General features: G+C 48.5%; 1 protein-coding gene across 1 annotated transcript; it reads right to left on the minus strand.

The window, feature by feature from the left end:
- Positions 1-70: 70 nt before the first annotated feature.
- Positions 71-10,030, minus strand: R3HDML (R3H domain containing like). Its single transcript, XM_047854420.1, has 5 exons — positions 9,773-10,030; positions 6,717-6,835; positions 6,461-6,593; positions 4,777-4,892; positions 71-203 (listed from the first exon to the last, which is right to left on the minus strand). The coding sequence occupies exons 1-5, from the start codon at positions 10,028-10,030 to the stop codon at positions 71-73; spliced, it is 759 nt and encodes a 252-aa protein (XP_047710376.1).
- Between the last annotated feature and the right edge of the window lie 6,164 nt (positions 10,031-16,194).

Consider the following 16,194-nt stretch of genomic DNA (forward strand, 5'->3'; position numbering starts at 1 on the left):
TCTTTGACCTGGTCTTTTGGAAGCGATCCTCTGGAGGAGGCCAGAGGCACCGCCAGGGCCTGGGGGAAATTTAGAACCACAGAAGCTTATTGGATTTGAGTCCAGAGAAACACATGTTGCTACTGCAGGTGCCTTGGTAACTTGGGGGACAGGCAGAACACGGCCGCCCCATCTTGTATGGTGCCTCGCCGATCCAGTTGCCCCTGGAAGAGAAAAGGTCCCAAGGAGATGGGGACAGAGAGTTATGTGAGCAATGTTCACACAGGTTTCCAAATCCCAGCACCGCCACTGACTGGCTATGTGACCTTGGGCAAGTCACGTCTGTAAGCCTTGGTCTCTTCATCTATAAAACCAAGAGAAGACTCCTCTCTCTCACTGGGATGCAGCGAAGATCAAATAAGGGAGCCCTGTGTGCATGCACCCAACACCATGCCTGGCGAATAAGCGACTCTTCAGTAAGTGTTGGGTTTCTTATTTCCTCCACCCCACCTCCCATTCCTGACTCAGGCAGCTCTGAGTTCTGGTCCGGGATTCTGCCCAGCTGGTAACAGAATAAACCACCTCATTTCTTCTGAATAAAATAAAGAAATGAGGGGCACCCGGGTGGCTCAGTCAGTTGAGTGTCCGACTCTTGATTTCGGGTCAGGTCAGGATCTCGCCATGGTGAGATCAAGCCCTGCGTCAGGCTCTGCACTGACAGTGCCTGCATGAGATTTTTCTCTCTCTCTCTCTCTCTGCGCCTCCCCGCCCCTCCTTCTCTCTCAAAATGAATGAATGAATGAATAAATAAATAAAATGGTATCTGCAAAAATGTGTGAACACTTTATGACCTTCAAAAGTGCTGTGCAAATAGAAGCTAGAATAATCAGATGACGAGTATAATTCAATCATGGGGGCACATGCCCTTGAAGCCTCATCATGGCCACTGCTGTCCGTTTCTTCAACAGCCGGATCCCAAATCCATCCTACCTGCTCCTGAGTTAGTCCTTTCAAGAGACCATGATGGCCTTTTGGAGGAAGTGGGATAGGGAGTTGATTGTTCAGTGTTTACAGAATTTCTCTTTGGGATGATGAAAAAGTTTGGGAAGCAGATAATGGTTATGGTTGCACAGCATTGTGAATGTAACTAATGCCACTGAGCTGTATGCTTAAAAATGATAAATGGTAAATGGCAAATCTTATGTTACACATATTTTTTAAAAATTAATAATGTAACAATATACCAAAGCCCATTGAATTGTACACTTCAAATGGGTGAGTTGTATGGTATGTGAATTGTATCTCAATAAAGCTGTTAAAAACAAACAAACCACTTTCATCACTTTCTCCTGCTCAAAAACTTTTAGTGGCTTCCCATTGCCTGTGCAGGGGTCGACAATTTTTTTTTTAATGTTTATTTATTTTGAGAAAGAGAGAGAATGCGCGCATGTGGGCATGCATGAGCCGGGAAGTGGTAGAGGGAGAGAGAATCCCAAGCAGGCTCTGCCTTGTCAGTGCAGAGCTCCATGTGGGGCTTGATCTCATGACTGTGAGATCATGACCTGAGCTGAAATCAAGAGTCAAACACTTAACCAACTGACCCACCCAGGTGCCCCAGGGTTGGCAATTTTTTTCATGTAAAGGGCCAGATAGTAAATATGTTAGGGTTTGTGGGCCGTCTATCTCTACTGCATTGAAACCAGCCCTGGATAATATGTAAACAAATGGTGTGGCTGTGTTTCAATAAACCTTTATTTATAAAAACTAGCAGCACGCAAGATTTTGGCCATGAGCCATAGTTGGCTGACCCCCAGCTCACAGAAGCACATGTGCAGCTTTTGGGCAGGTGTTGCAGACTGCTCCAACAGATCTAACTTACATACCCGCTCTTCCCCATCCCAGCCCACAGATTTTTCTTTTTCTCCCTCCTCTTCTCAAGGCCTAAAATCATTCCCTAGCTCTTGCTCATGACTGCCTCATCATCTCGCCACTGTTAACTTTGCCTTATTTTCTCGCACTTCATATGAATACTCATTGTGGGCAGAAAGGATACCTTTTATCTCCAAAAGTGCTGGTTAACAACTGTAAATAAAGTCAGCCAAAGTGCTTAGAAAAGTATGCATTTCTGGTTTTATATGGAGTTCACTCACTTATTCATTCAACAAACACTTCAGGAGCAGCTATAGGGCACCAAGACTTGAGCCAGATGCTGTGAGTCCATAGTTTCCAAAAGGTGCTTCTGGAAGTTTGGGGGCGGTGTGGGGGGGGGCGGTGGGGACACCTGGGGGTGATGGAACAAAAGTCATTCTTTTTTTTTTTATTTAATTTAACCACTGGGGAAAAAGTTCTGCTTTTAAAAAAGGGGGGTGAGGGACGCCTGGGTGGCGCAGTCGGTTAAGCGTCCGACTTCAGCCAGGTCACGATCTCGCGGTCCGGGAGTTCGAGCCCCGCATCAGGCTCTGGGCTGATGGCTCGGAGCCTGGAGCCTGTTTCCGATTCTGTGTCTCCCTCTCTCTCTGCCTCTCCCCCATTCATGCTCTGTCTCTCTCTGTCCCAAAAATAAATAAAACGTTGAAAAAAAAATAAAAAATAAAAAAAATAAAAAAGGGGGTTGAAATCATTGTAGTAAAAGGATATAGAAATGAATTAGGTCTATTTCGAAGAGTTTATAACCTAGTTATAATCGTGGCCACCATTTACTAAGCATGTACTGTGGGCAACTATGTGCTGTGATGCTCTGTGAGGTAAGTAGGATTAGTCTTATTTTATTTAGGGGCAGAGAGAGAGAGAGAGAGAGACAGGGAGACAGAGGATTCAAAGCAGACTCTGCGACGAGAGTGGAGAGCCCAATGCGGGGCTCAAGCTCATGAGATGTGAGAGCATGACCTGAGCTGAAGTCAGACTCTCAATCAACTGAGCTACCCAACTGCCCCCAGGATTAGCCCTCTTTTAAAAGAGGAGAGTGAGGCCTGTAGAGATGAAATGCCTTCTCCAAAGTCCTCATATGCACATGGTAGAGCTGGACATTAAACCCAGACGTGGTCGCAGCAGTAAGCATCAACATATATTCTGACATTATCATGAGCCCGGGGGTGTTACCTGGGTCAAATCATTTACTTCTCTCAGTAATAACGAGTAGGTACTATTTTATTCTCATTTTGCAAGTGGAGAAACAGGCATGGAGAAGTGAAGTGAAATCACAAATTTGAACCCTGACAGTCTTGACTCCAGATAATAAAAATCTTAACAATTATGCTGTTAATGCTGCAAAAGTTTGATGTATCAGCAAATTGGAACAGCCCCTTAAGCCATTTGTAACGAAATTTGCTTTGTGTTTTTGTGTCTGATAAAGCTGGGCTGATACTTTGTTAATAGATGTCACCATTAACAGGTAAAGGGCTTGAGAATTTGTGTTCAGGCTACCAATGACTTCCAGAATATCATAATAATGTAGTAGACAGAACATAGGACTTGAGGAGCACCTGGGTAGCCCAGTTGGTTGGGCTTCCGACTTGATTTCGGCTCAGGTCATGATATCATGTTGTGTGAGTTTGAGCCCTGCTTTGGGCTCTGTGCTTGGAGAGCATGGAGCGTGCTTGGGATTCTGTCTCTATCTCTCTGCAGCTTGTTCTCTCTCTCTCTCAAAAATAAACTGAAAAACAAAAAAGAACATAGGACTTGAAATCAAGACTTGTGTTTCAAACAGCTTTGCTACCTCCTGGCTTTGTGACTTTTGTAAGTTACTTAACCTCCCTGATCCTCAATTTCTTACTCTTTTAAAAAAGGAAAAAAGTTTCCCAGTATCACTCTCATTTTTTCTTCCTTCTTTCTCTTTCATCTCTTCAATGAGATAATGAGATGAAAATATTTTGTAAATGGCTAAGGACTACTTGAGAGTAAAAGGTGATTATCAGCATGTGATTTTGAAATTCTAAATATTATGTTTACTTAGAATTTGTTCTTGTTTTTATTTATTTATTTAGTTAGTTAATGTTTACTTAGTTTTTTGAAAGAGAGAGAGACAGAGCATGAGCCGGGGAGGGCAGAGAGGGAAGGAGACACAGAATCGGAACCAGGCTTCAGGCTCCGAGCTGTGAGCACAGAGCCTGACTCAGGGCTCAAACTCACAAGCCATGAGATCAGGACCTGAGCCAAAGTCAGATGCTTAACCAACTGAGCCACCCAGGTGCCCCTGTTCTTGTTTTTATATGAGAGTCTAGAATGTTGGCAAATTTGTATAGTGTAAGTCGGCTGTAAATTCCATTCCTCTTTCTCCATGTTTCCAAGAGGCTTACATACGAAGGCCACTCGTGACCTCCCTCCCACCAAGCTGATTGGAGAGTCTGGAGGAAGGAACTGAGTGTGCTCGTTCTAGCCTTCCTTTCTTTCCCTTGGGATCTGCCTGGCTGCAGGGAGCGTGTGTTCTCAGTTGCTCTGTTCCTGTGACGAGCTTGGAGGGGCCAGCAATGCACTTACTGGAAGAGGACTGCGGTTGTCAGGTGTCCCCAGTCAATCGGTGTGCAGGTCCAATTTGAGAGTGAGCTATTTGCAAGCTTGCTTGCCTGGCACATCTCAACCACTTTCTCTGCTATTGACTTCATCAGCGCGGCTGCCTATCCACCTGACTTGGTCCTCTGTCTCCCAATCACTTTTGCAATTTGGGTAAAGAAAAAGAATTATCAATTGACTCTAAAACTACCAAGTTGTATGGTATTGAGGTTTCTTTGAATTCTGCCCATTCCACCTTCAGGGTCCACCCCTGTGCCCCACGGTCCCCTGCCTGGGGGCTGCACTTACTTAATGGCATAGTTGCAGACCAGGTACACTGCCTGATGCCAGGTGTTGCCCCAGACGTTGATGCTGCCACAGGTGTGGAGGGCACAGCCCAGCCGATTGGAGGATGCCCACACCATCTGAGGAAGGACAATGACAGGGGAGGCTTAGAGAAGAACTCAGGGGGGCCCAGGCCCCTTGGCACGGGGAGGCTCCTGGCTGTGGTTCAGGGTGTGGGCATTACGTGAGGTCTTTCTGGGGAAGCCATCTGCCTCCTGTTCCTGGAGACACATTGTGCTATAATGTTTCTCAAGGTTTTTGTTTTTTTACTACAACCAACAGTAAGGAATGAATTTCCAATTGTTAGTGCACAAAATACACACACACACACACACACACACACACACACAGCTGGAACACAAGTTTTGTGAACCCATATTTAATATTTTCATGTGTGACATATGCTAATATTTTCTATACTGTTCTATTAATATTCTTTCTTTCTTTGTTTCCTAGTAACTGCCGCTTGAAAATCATTATTGTGTTAGAGTTAAAACACAAACTTTAGAGTTAAACAGCCTTGGATCAGAATCTCAGCATCACTAGTGTGTGGCTTTGACCAAGTCATTTCACCACTCCGCACCTCAGTTTCTTTGGTAAAGTGAAGGCAATAATGTCCTCTGGGATATCAGGAAGGACATTGTCTAGGCCTCATATTTCCTAGAGGGTCTCCAATGTAGAGTTTTGACATTAATTCCAAATGAGTCACAGAGAGATAGACAGACTGAAAGAAAATATGGGTCCTGGGGCACCTGGGTGGCTCAGTCAGTTGAACGTCTGACTCATGATTCCAGCTCAGGGCATGACCCCAGGGTTGTGGGATCAAGCCCCAAGTCAGGCTCCACACTCAGTGCTTAAGATTCTTTCTCTCTCTCCCTCTGCCCTTCTTCCCCACTCATGCATACTCTCTCTCTCCCTCTCTTTCTCTCTCTCTCAAAAAGAAAAGAAAAGAAAAAAGAAGAAAAAGAAAATATTGGTCCTGTGATGGGAATTTTCGGTCCCATTTCCTACATTACATGGCATTATATTTTTATGTGTAACAAGTGGTAACATATTCAATATTAGCACTCAAAATATACTACAATTTTGTCATTTTATTTTACCACTTTTTTAAGATAGTGGGGTTCTTAGAATATACTAGAAAGTGTTTGGACCTATTGAATTCTAAAGCAATCTTGAACTCGTCAGACCACACATCTCCATTTTGGGGGTCAAACAATCTGGTCGGACCCACACAAGACACTCAACGCAAGATGCAATTAGCTCAGTTCAACATACACACAACCTTCCAGGAATATGCTTATTGTGTGAGAGGAAGTCCATAGAGCCTCTGTTCTATTTATTTATTTTTTTCATGTTTATTTATTTATTTTTGAGGGAGAGAATACAAGCAGGCAAGGAGCAGAGAGAGAGGGAGGCAGAATCTGAAGCAGGCTCCAGGCTCCAAGCTGTCAGCACAGAGCCCAACACGGGGGCTCGAACTCACGAACCCAGAGATCATGACCTGAGCTGAAGTCAGACGCTTAACCACCTGAGCCACCCAGGCACCCCCTCTGGTCTATTTCTAATTTCTGTCCCACCACATTCTTCTTCTTCTAGGCTCCCAGGATTTGTTCTCCCTCGGCCCTTCCTCCCAACAAAGGGGTACCTGGGTATAGTGGGAGCAGACAGGGCCGCTGCAGTGCCAGGGGCAATGTGGGCGACAGTCCCTGGGGGCCGGAAACGAGTAATGCCGCTTCTCCTCAGACCAAGACTTGACGAGGTCCACCACCGAGCGGTACCTGGGGAGGCAGAGCAGATGGAAGGTACACTGGCTGGGGAATGGAGGAGCTACCCTGCCGCCACCACCGTGCCCCGTGACCTCATCGAGTGACCGAGAGGACGAAGGGAAAAAGGTCACTCACCGGCCAGAATGGATGGACAGGTTCTGGCCCACGTGTCTCATCAGCTGTGAGGGCCCGTGGGCCCAGATGCACTGGGTGGCCCAGGCCTCGGCAGACCTGGCCAGCCGCTCGTCCCAGACCTGGGGAAAGAAATGTCATGAACTTCCCTGGGGCCGGGGCACCGGCGTGGGCAGGGAGGAGGGGGAACCGCTATCCCAGCGGTGTCCTGAGATGGGCATTGTCCTGGTCCTGTTTCTCCTCCATCAGCTTGGAACCCTGCGCCAAATCCACTGGACAAATCAGAAAACTAAGAGTCAGAGAAGGCCTATGACGTCAAGGTCAACAGCAAGTCCACACCAGAGCCAAGATCCACCCTGACCTCCCACTCCTCGTCTGGTACCCACCCCCACTCCCGCCTCTGGACTTCAGGCTGGGGGCTCTCGGCTCTGAGCGGGCTCTGTGGTGTTTGTGCGGGAGTTCCTAGCAGTCCCTGGAAGTGACTGAGCCCAGGGTGATGGGGAAGGAACTGGTTTATTATTTTATTTATTGTATTTTTAAAATGTGTTTATTTTAACATTAAGCATTTTGAGTTCAAAAGGTTTTTTTTTTCCTGAATAGTGAAAACACGCACAAATTTAATATGTGAGATGCCTAAAGGAGGAAAAGTAGAAAGTTTTTCATCTTTTTTTTTTAATTTTTATTTTTTAACATTTATTTATTTTTGAGACAGAGAGAGACAGAGCATGAAGGGGGGAGGGTCAGAGAGAGAGGGAGACACAGAATCTGAAACAGGCTCCAGGCTCTGAGCGGTCAGCACAGAGCCCGATGCAGGGCTCGAACTCATGGACCGTGAGATCGTGACCTGAGCTGAAGTCGGATGCTTAACTGACTGAGCCACCCAGGCGCCCCGAAAGTTTCTCATCTTAATCCTCGACTTCCTCCCCCACCTATCCTGCCCCACAGAGGCATCCTCCTCCAGAAACACTCTATACCTGTACAAGTAAATATACATGAATATACATGCATACATATAATTATATAAGTATATGTAAAATATATGATTATATATAATACATATAATTATATAAGTATATATAATTATATAAGTGTATATAAATATATAATTGTATTTAATATAAAAGTTATACATTTTGTTGACAAATGGCAGCTAACCAGACCTTCTATCAGGTTCCTGGCTGCTTTTGCTCAACCAAACAGGTTATCTTAGTGGCTATTCCACATCAACACATAAAGAATAACCCCCTCCTCCCTCCCAACAGCTTCATAATTTTCCAATGTGTGACTGCCGCAAGTTTTATAACTTGAAAAAGGACCACTTTTTTAGAAAAATACCAGTTTCCTTCCACTCTGACTTCCTAGGATTCTGAGATACTATTCATTCATTCATCATATTTGTTCACTCAGCAAATACTGAACAATATTTCTAGGCACCCAGAACTGACAGTCTAGCAAGGAAATGAGACATTAAACAATCATTACGATCCCGGTGGGTGTGAGCATGTGAAACAGGCGACGGGAACTTTTGGGGAGGCTGTGGGAGAGAAAGGATTCCTTGGGCAAAGGATGCTTAGCCAGATGCCTGTCCTGCGGGCAGAAGGCAGCTAGTGAAGAAGCCACAGGGATAGCAAGAGAGGGGTCCAAACATGTTTCCAGGGTTGTCCAACTGGCACTCTTAGGGAATGCAGAGGAGTGTTTCCTTCGTGCACCAGAGGAGTAAAATGAGGGAAAGAGCATGCTAACATCAAACCCACATTCATTGACCCTGCTGGGGTCCATGGTGAGCTGTTTCACTCTCTCTGTTCCACCACGCATGCAACAATTAAACACTCGTTGGGATGAGTGCCTTACACACACGCTGGTGCACAATAAATGGGTCATTGTTTGAAAAATGGAGGACCTTCCGTGTGCCAGCCCCTGTGCTAATAAATGAATGAGTCAGTCAATGAACAAATAAATGACTCCCCCACCTCTAGCTGCTTGCCGTTCTGGTTCCTATCCCCGCCCTTCCCCAACACCTTATGCCTACTTGACATTGTATTACCCATTTGTTATGTTGTGGATGTTTGTTTTCTATCATCCCCATGAGGGAAGACACCTTTTCCATCCTGTTCTCAGCATCTCCATGAGGCTTAGCGTACTGCCTACCTCTGAGCAGCGGTTACTACCTAAGTGAATGGACACATTGCAAAAGCATAGGGATTTGCAGGCTGTTGAGAAGAACATGTTTGTCTTGGAGCGGGGAGACTGGCCATCTCTTTCTGTAAAGAAATCTGTGGGTGGGCTAGAAGCCTATCTCTCCAGGCTGGTTTGAGACAAAGGTCCTGGGGGAGGGACTGTGATAAAGAGAAAGTCCCCCTCCTCCACTCTGAGAGTCTGGCTTCTGTGGGGCTGGGGTGACAGCCACTGGTCCTGCCTCCTTAAGGGAATATCTCTCAGCTTCTTCAGCCGCTCAGCTGCCAGTTTTCTTCAGCTTGAGACCCCAGGTACCAGTCCCCGCTGCTCCAAACTCTCCCCCCACAGGCCTGCTGAGTACAGTCTGTGAGTGTCCATCAGACCCCTACCGCAAAGAGACAATAGCATGGACCTCTCCAGCCACCCACCCCCTGCAGACCCCAGCAGGGAGCCAAAATCCTTGGGCAAGGTATTGTGTTGGTTAAGACCACAACCTTTCGCAGCAGGCTGACCTGGGTTAGAATCCCAACCAGATGACCTTTGGCAAATCTCTGCCTCTTGGTTTATTTGGATAAAGGAGACTGCAATCTCCACATCGAAGGCAGAGGAGAACCCTCAGGGTTATGTGTAGGTGAGGTGCAGGCACACAGTAGATGCCCCATAAACAGCAGTCTGCTGACCCCACTTCCCAAGACAACCTGTGCGCATGGCCTTAGTGTCCTCATCTATCAAATGGGGAGAGTAATTCCTGCCCTTTGCACAGGACCCAGACACCGAGATACTGGCTAGTGGGGCCAGGCTGGCAAGTGGTCCAGCCCTTCCAGAACACGATGAGTTGACTGACATTTGCTGGAAAGGGCACAGGGGAAGGCACGGGAACTCACCATATACTCCATGTTGGCCGCAGGTGGGTGCACACTGGCCCGGATGTGGTTGTGATAATCCAATAAGGCACTCATGTCCCGGGCAGAGATGTGGCGCTTCCGCCGGTACCGGGGCACCCCCAGGCCACTCAGGGGCCACACGGCTGTGCCCTCGGTCCGGGCCAGTGCCAGGGTGGCATTGGGCATCAAGGCGTTCACTGCCTGGCCTGCCCAGAAGAGCAGGCCTGCCAGGCCCACGGTGCTGGGCAGCAGGGGCATAGCTGGCTGGAAGGGTCACGCGTCACCTCGTGCAGTCAGCGCCGGCTGCCTGGAGGGGGTGGGCGTGAGGGCACCAAACCCTGAGCGTTCTCCAACACTGCCACCCCGAGGGTGCTAACTAACCCCTGGGAACTTGGCAAAGATCTCCTGACTCAGCTCTAGTCCTGATGCCCCCACACCCTGTCCTTCCCACCCCAGTGGACTCAGTGGATCGGGCGATGGAGGGACATGCCCGGACAGCAGCTAATCCTGATCAGGCCGTGTGACACAGATGGAGCTGGCATCACAGCCAGGGTCCCATCCCACGAGCCCAGGAGTCAGACACCTGTCCTCTCCAGCCCGGACACCCTCTTCACCAATCCTGCTCCCAGTGGGCTCCATCGATGCCCTCAGAGGGCAGGGCCAACCTTCCCCGGGGCATACTGCCAGGCCCTGTCATCCCTGAATTGCTGTGTTTTGGGGGTTGAGAGTGAGACACAGGAAGAATCGGGTGGCAGAGGAGATGGAGGAGGATGAGGCAGAGAAAGAGAGAAGCAGAGAGGAAGAAAAACGAGAAGAGACCCAAGAGCCGTCTGAAAAAAAGACAGAGAACAGGGGTGAAGGAAATTGGAAGGTGGAAAGATAAGGAGAGAATGGGAGACAGTGACGGGGAAAAAGAGAAAGAGCATGGGAGAGACAGAAGCAGAGGGAGAAATTCTGACAGGGGAAAGAAGAACAGAGAAGACGCGGGAGAAAACAGTTAAAGAGAAGACAGCCAGAGAGAGGCATGCGTGCGGGCGACCACGCAGCAGGCTTCCCAGGGGCGCGTACCCAGGCCGGGCAGCCCAGGCGGGTTGCAGCGGGCGTCGAGGAGGCAGGGACCTCTGCAGACACCCTGGCCCGCCTGGCAGCGCGGCGACTTTAACGGTCCCCTGGGAGCTGATGGCATCTGACGTCCGGGCCCCACAGCCCCCTCCCCTTCCAGCCAGGCCAGGCTTGGACCGAGGCTCCGCCTGCCCGTTTGTGGGCTTTCCTCTCCCGCCCTCTGGCGCCTCTGCTCTTCCTGCTTCCACCTGGGGTGTGCAGGGCTGGGCTGAGCTGCTGGTTGGGGTAGGGATGTGACAATGGCAGGGACTCCAGGAGGAAATAGCACTCCTACCTTGGAAACCCCAGAGACAGAGGCTTTTCTCTGCCTTCCAGACCCCAACATTAAGGCCACCTTGCTTTGGGAGAGTATTCTTTGACTGTTTTCCCTACGAAGCCGTCCAGCCTCAGAGTAGGCAATTAACTTGGTCCCATCTAATGAGCACCTACTATATGCCAGGCCTGGGCTGAGTGCTTTACACACACAAGTTCAGCCAACCCTCAGAAGCAGATACTATAGCTCCCCATTTAACAGGTGAAGAAACTGAGCCCAAGAGATGAAGGGACGAGCCCAAAGCCAAGCCAGCCGTCTGCAATAGAGACAGGATTCAAATCCAAATCTGACCCCAGAGCCCTGTTAGTATGTAAAAAGGATGCCATTTTCTGGGTTTCTTTGTTTGTTTCTAAGGATGCTATTTTTTTAAACCAAACCAACATCGAAGCCCAGAGAAAGAGCCCAGGAGGATGTTCACTAGCATGCCACTCGAACGGAGCACCATGCAGCCTAATGAATTAAGCGATGGATCTGGGTTCAAATCCCCATTATTTCGCTCTCTAACTAGGTGTCCTTGAGCAAGTTACTCAGTCATTCTGTGCCTCGTCTGTAAAATGGGAGTAATAATGGTACCTGCCTTCTAGCACTGTTGTGAAGATAAAACAAATTAACATTGTGGAGCGCTCAGAACTATGCCGGTACACAGCGTGTGCTCTGTGCGTGTGCGTGTGTGTATGTGTGTGCGCGCACGTATGCGTGTGTGTGTGTGCTTGCACAGACACATGCACCAGCATGCAGATGTCTATACAGGCATGTGCACGTGTGTGTTGTCAAAGCCCCTTTGGTCTTTGAGTTGCTGTATTTCTAGGTTAAGACAGGAGTTTAATTTCTCCTCTCTGATTACTTGTATTCTTCACAAATAACAAGCAATACTTTTGTAATGGAGACAGTAGACTTACAGGAAAGAGGTTCTATAAAAACACCCAAAGTCGAAGCATTTGTAAGCCTTCAGCCTCCTCTTCCAGTGACCTCTGAGAATCCCCAGAACTCAGTGTTGGGTCCCCAGCTGAGCCAGGTGGCAATGGAGCGCTGGGGGCTGGGGTTCTCCCCAGACACATGGCATTCCCGCCCTCGGCAGCCACCCAGCCTCAGCCTCCCGGCCCAGACCATGCCTGCTGCCAAAGCACACATCTTCCTGCCGGAGTGGCTGCCTGCTGGACGCTGGGGGAGGTGGGGCAGGCCGAGGCAGTGAGGGCTGGGGGTGCTGGCCCTGTCTTGGACAGGCTTTCACCACCGTGCCAGAAAGACAAGGGGGCTGGGCTCCAATCTAGCCCCATCTCTGCCTCCAGAGTGCTGTGTGTCCTGAGGTAAGGTCCTATCCTTCTCTGGGCCTCAGATGTCCCATGAAAAAAGCTGGACTGAGGGCTTACCCGCCTATGGCAGGCTGGGACCCACAGCACCCAGGGGGAACTCTGCAGCCCAGGGTAGGCACACGCAAACAGCCTTGGCCCTTACAGACCAAGGAGTGCCAACGATTATGCCCCCCTCTGTCAGCACGCTCAACGGACCTTCTTCTATGGCTTGCACACAAGTGGAGCTTCACATCCACGGTTCACTGGTTTTCACAGCAGCCTTTGAGGCAGTAACCCCACCCATGGCACAGCTGGGGAGACTGAGGCACACAGAGCCTCGGGGACTTGTCCTAGGGCCGGGAGCTTATTTGTGTGGTAAAGGGGACTCTGCAGTGAACATCCTCACACGTTTACAGAATGCACATGCCTCCCCTGGGCACACACCACACGCACCTGCATATACACACTCCCGCAAGCGCATCCTCCTCCTACAAACCACAGAGACGGCTCAATTCCCCATCCCCTTAGATCCTTTCTACTGTGCCCCCTAGGGTGCCCTTGTATAAATATACAGGAACCCACCCTTTACACATTTAATCCTGTGATAACATATAAGCCATCCATACTTGCTCCTATCTCAGTGCTCGGCACTATTTTAAGCACTTACTTGGATGAGCTCATTGAATCTTCAGAAAAACTCTATCAGGTAGGTACTAATATTGTCATCATATCCACTTTTATATGCACATGGCAGCTAAGTCACAAAGAGGTGAGTCACTTGCCTGGGGTCACACATCCAGTGGGTGGCACAGATGGGTCAGGTGACCAGGCAGGCTGGCCACGCTGCCTCCGCACAGAGACACAGACAGACAGCTCCACATACAAAAGCATCATCTCCTACCACACACATTCACACATCCACAGAAACCCAGAAAATTGCACCGGGCAAACACACAGCAACACCCCCAGGCCACTCCACCAGGTGGGAACGTCTCTGCTGTCCTCCTGGTCTGAACCTGTTCCTGCGCCCCCTTCGGCAGGTTTTCAGTAGATCAAAACGGTAGGGATGGGGCAGGAAATAACCAGGGATGGCCCAGATTAATGTCCTGGGCCGGGATCTCATTTTAGGGTAAGAACACCTTCTCACCTCTGGATTTTACCAGCTGGATTCAGCTACTACGTCACCCTCCTCCCTGTCGGAATTCTCTCCGGGCTTGGGCAAGCAAAGGGAAATTCTTCCAGAGAGTAGTCGTATTTGAGGCAGTAGGGCTCAGTGGCTACCAGCACAGCTCTGGATCTAGACACCCAGGTTCGTGGCTTACCATCTGTGCGACAGTGGGCAAGTTACTTAACCTTTCTGTGCCCCAATTTCCTCATCTGTAAAATGGGGCTGCCTCACAGCACTGTTGTGAGGATAAAATGAGTTAGCACATCTGAAGACACTTGACACAGAGTAAGCGGTCAATGTACCGTAGCCCTAAGAGCAGCTAACAACAATAGCAACAGCGGTCAACCGTGATTAGCATATACTAGGTGCCGGGCACTAAATGCTTTAGGGGCCTGATCTCATCTAAGCCGGGCTCCAGTTTCTTGGGTGAGGTATCAGAATCCCCATTCTATAGACTAGGAAGTGAAAACTCAGAGAGGTCAAGTAATTTGCCCAAGTTCACACAGCTAGTGCCAGTGGAAACTGGATTCCAGAGCCAGGTCTCTGATCCCTCACCCTGTAAAGTTGCTTTTGAGTAGACTGCAGGACAGAAGTCTGGTGTTCGAGGAAGGAGGCTGAGAGCTTCTAGGTCCCTCATCTGCCAGTTGAGGAAAGAGGTTCAGAGAGGTTAAGTGACTTGTCTAAAGTCACACGGCAACTGGCAGACTCTGGACTGGAACCCAGATCCGCATCACTCCAAATCCAAGGAGGAGAGGGAGGAAGCTAGAAGGAGGGCAATGCATGTGAAAAATAATAGCAATGATCCAGACTCTTCAAAACTTTTCAGGTCAAATGCTCCAGATTCTTCCAAAAGATAAATTAAGAAAATGCAAGGGACGAGGGAGGAATCAGTAGAGATTTAAAAGATACACATTTTTTAATATGGACAAGGCTAACCTATAGTCTTTAGGGATGTGTACTTGGGCAATAAAACTATAAAGAAACACAAAGAAATACTGTCAAAGTCAGACTGTGATCAGGCTGAGACATTTGAGGGGTTCCTATTTCTTGGTCTGACTGGTGGTTACAAGTGGTTTGCTTTATTGGGTTCCCTCTCTGTTTTGTGTGACTTTCTGTATTCGTTTTATTTTACAATAAAACAGGCTTTTAAAAACATAACAGCAGGAGTCATTTATACAATGACATCCTCCATCTGTTACCACCTTAACCATGCATGAGGATTTTAATCTCCTTTTAATAGTTAGAGGATGCGAGGCTCAAAGAGGGAGGCAACTTGCCCACAGTCACACAGCAAATAAGTCTGGGAGCTGGGACTCGACCCCTGTGGCATGGTTTGTCTCTGCAGCACAGCGGTGGTTCGGCTGCCGGTGGTAGTTCCTGGCCCAGCAAGGAGAATCGGAAAGGCCTCATGACAGATGCAGAGAAACTCACGCCTTAGAAAATAAATCACACTCAGAAGCACCTCTGGGCTCCCAGGTCGGCCTCCTGCTCTCTCTGCAGCCCGATAGCAGTGTCACCTTCTTGGCAGGTTACCCAAGAGGGGGCAAGATGGTCTAGCAGTGGGTAAGGAGCAGAGCTGTGGTTTCAGACATGTGACCTGGCTCTGAGCCCTTTCTAAACCTTAGTTTCCTCATCTATAAAATGGGAACAATAAATAGACACTACCTTATTTGGCTATTAGGAGAAATTCAGCGTGATACATGTTAGCACACAAGCCAAAGTTTGTTCAACGTTAGCCGTTAACCTCCCCAAACAGAAACACGGTGTGATTCCATTGACACACTGCGCAAAAGCAGGTAACACTAATGGAAGATAACAGAAGTCGGAACAGAGGCTACGCTGAGGGGTACTGACCGAGGGGGGCAGGAGGGGGCTCCCACTGAGGGGCTGCACCTGTCTTTTATTTTGATCCAAGTGGTGGATCCAAGGGTGTGTGTATGTAAAACTTCATCTAGTTGTATACCTGAGATTTCAGCCCTTAAAATTAAGTTATGCTTTAATTTTAAAAGTTGGACTTAGGGGCGCCTGGGTGGCGCAGTCGGTTAAGCGTCCGACTTCAGCCAGGTCACGATCTCGCGGTCCGGGAGTTCGAGCCCCGCTTCAGGCTCTGGGCTGATGGCTCAGAGCCTGGAGCCTGGTTCCGATTCTGTGTCTCCCTCTCTCTCTGCCCCTCCCCCGTTCATGCTCTGTCTGTCTCTGTCCCAAAAATAAATAAACGTTGAAAAAAAAATTTAAAAAAAAAAGTTGGACTTATATATGGTTAAAAAAGTCTTTGTTTAACGTAAAAGAGTTCTTTCAACAAGTATAACATGAAAGTCTTACGTAAGAAAAAACACATACCAACAGAAATATCCCATTCTTGTCTCCCCAACAACACATCCATTCTCCCCCATACACCCAACCTAAATCCCCAGCAGTCTACACACATAACCAAAGACCCCAATATCAACACAGACAGAAGTCACCATCCAACAGAGCAGACACATCTGCAAACTCCCACTCAACCCCATAGCACATCCATATTCAA

Source organism: Prionailurus viverrinus, chromosome A3, assembly GCF_022837055.1.
Source record: "Prionailurus viverrinus isolate Anna chromosome A3, UM_Priviv_1.0, whole genome shotgun sequence".
Taxonomy (NCBI): Eukaryota; Metazoa; Chordata; class Mammalia; order Carnivora; family Felidae; genus Prionailurus; species Prionailurus viverrinus.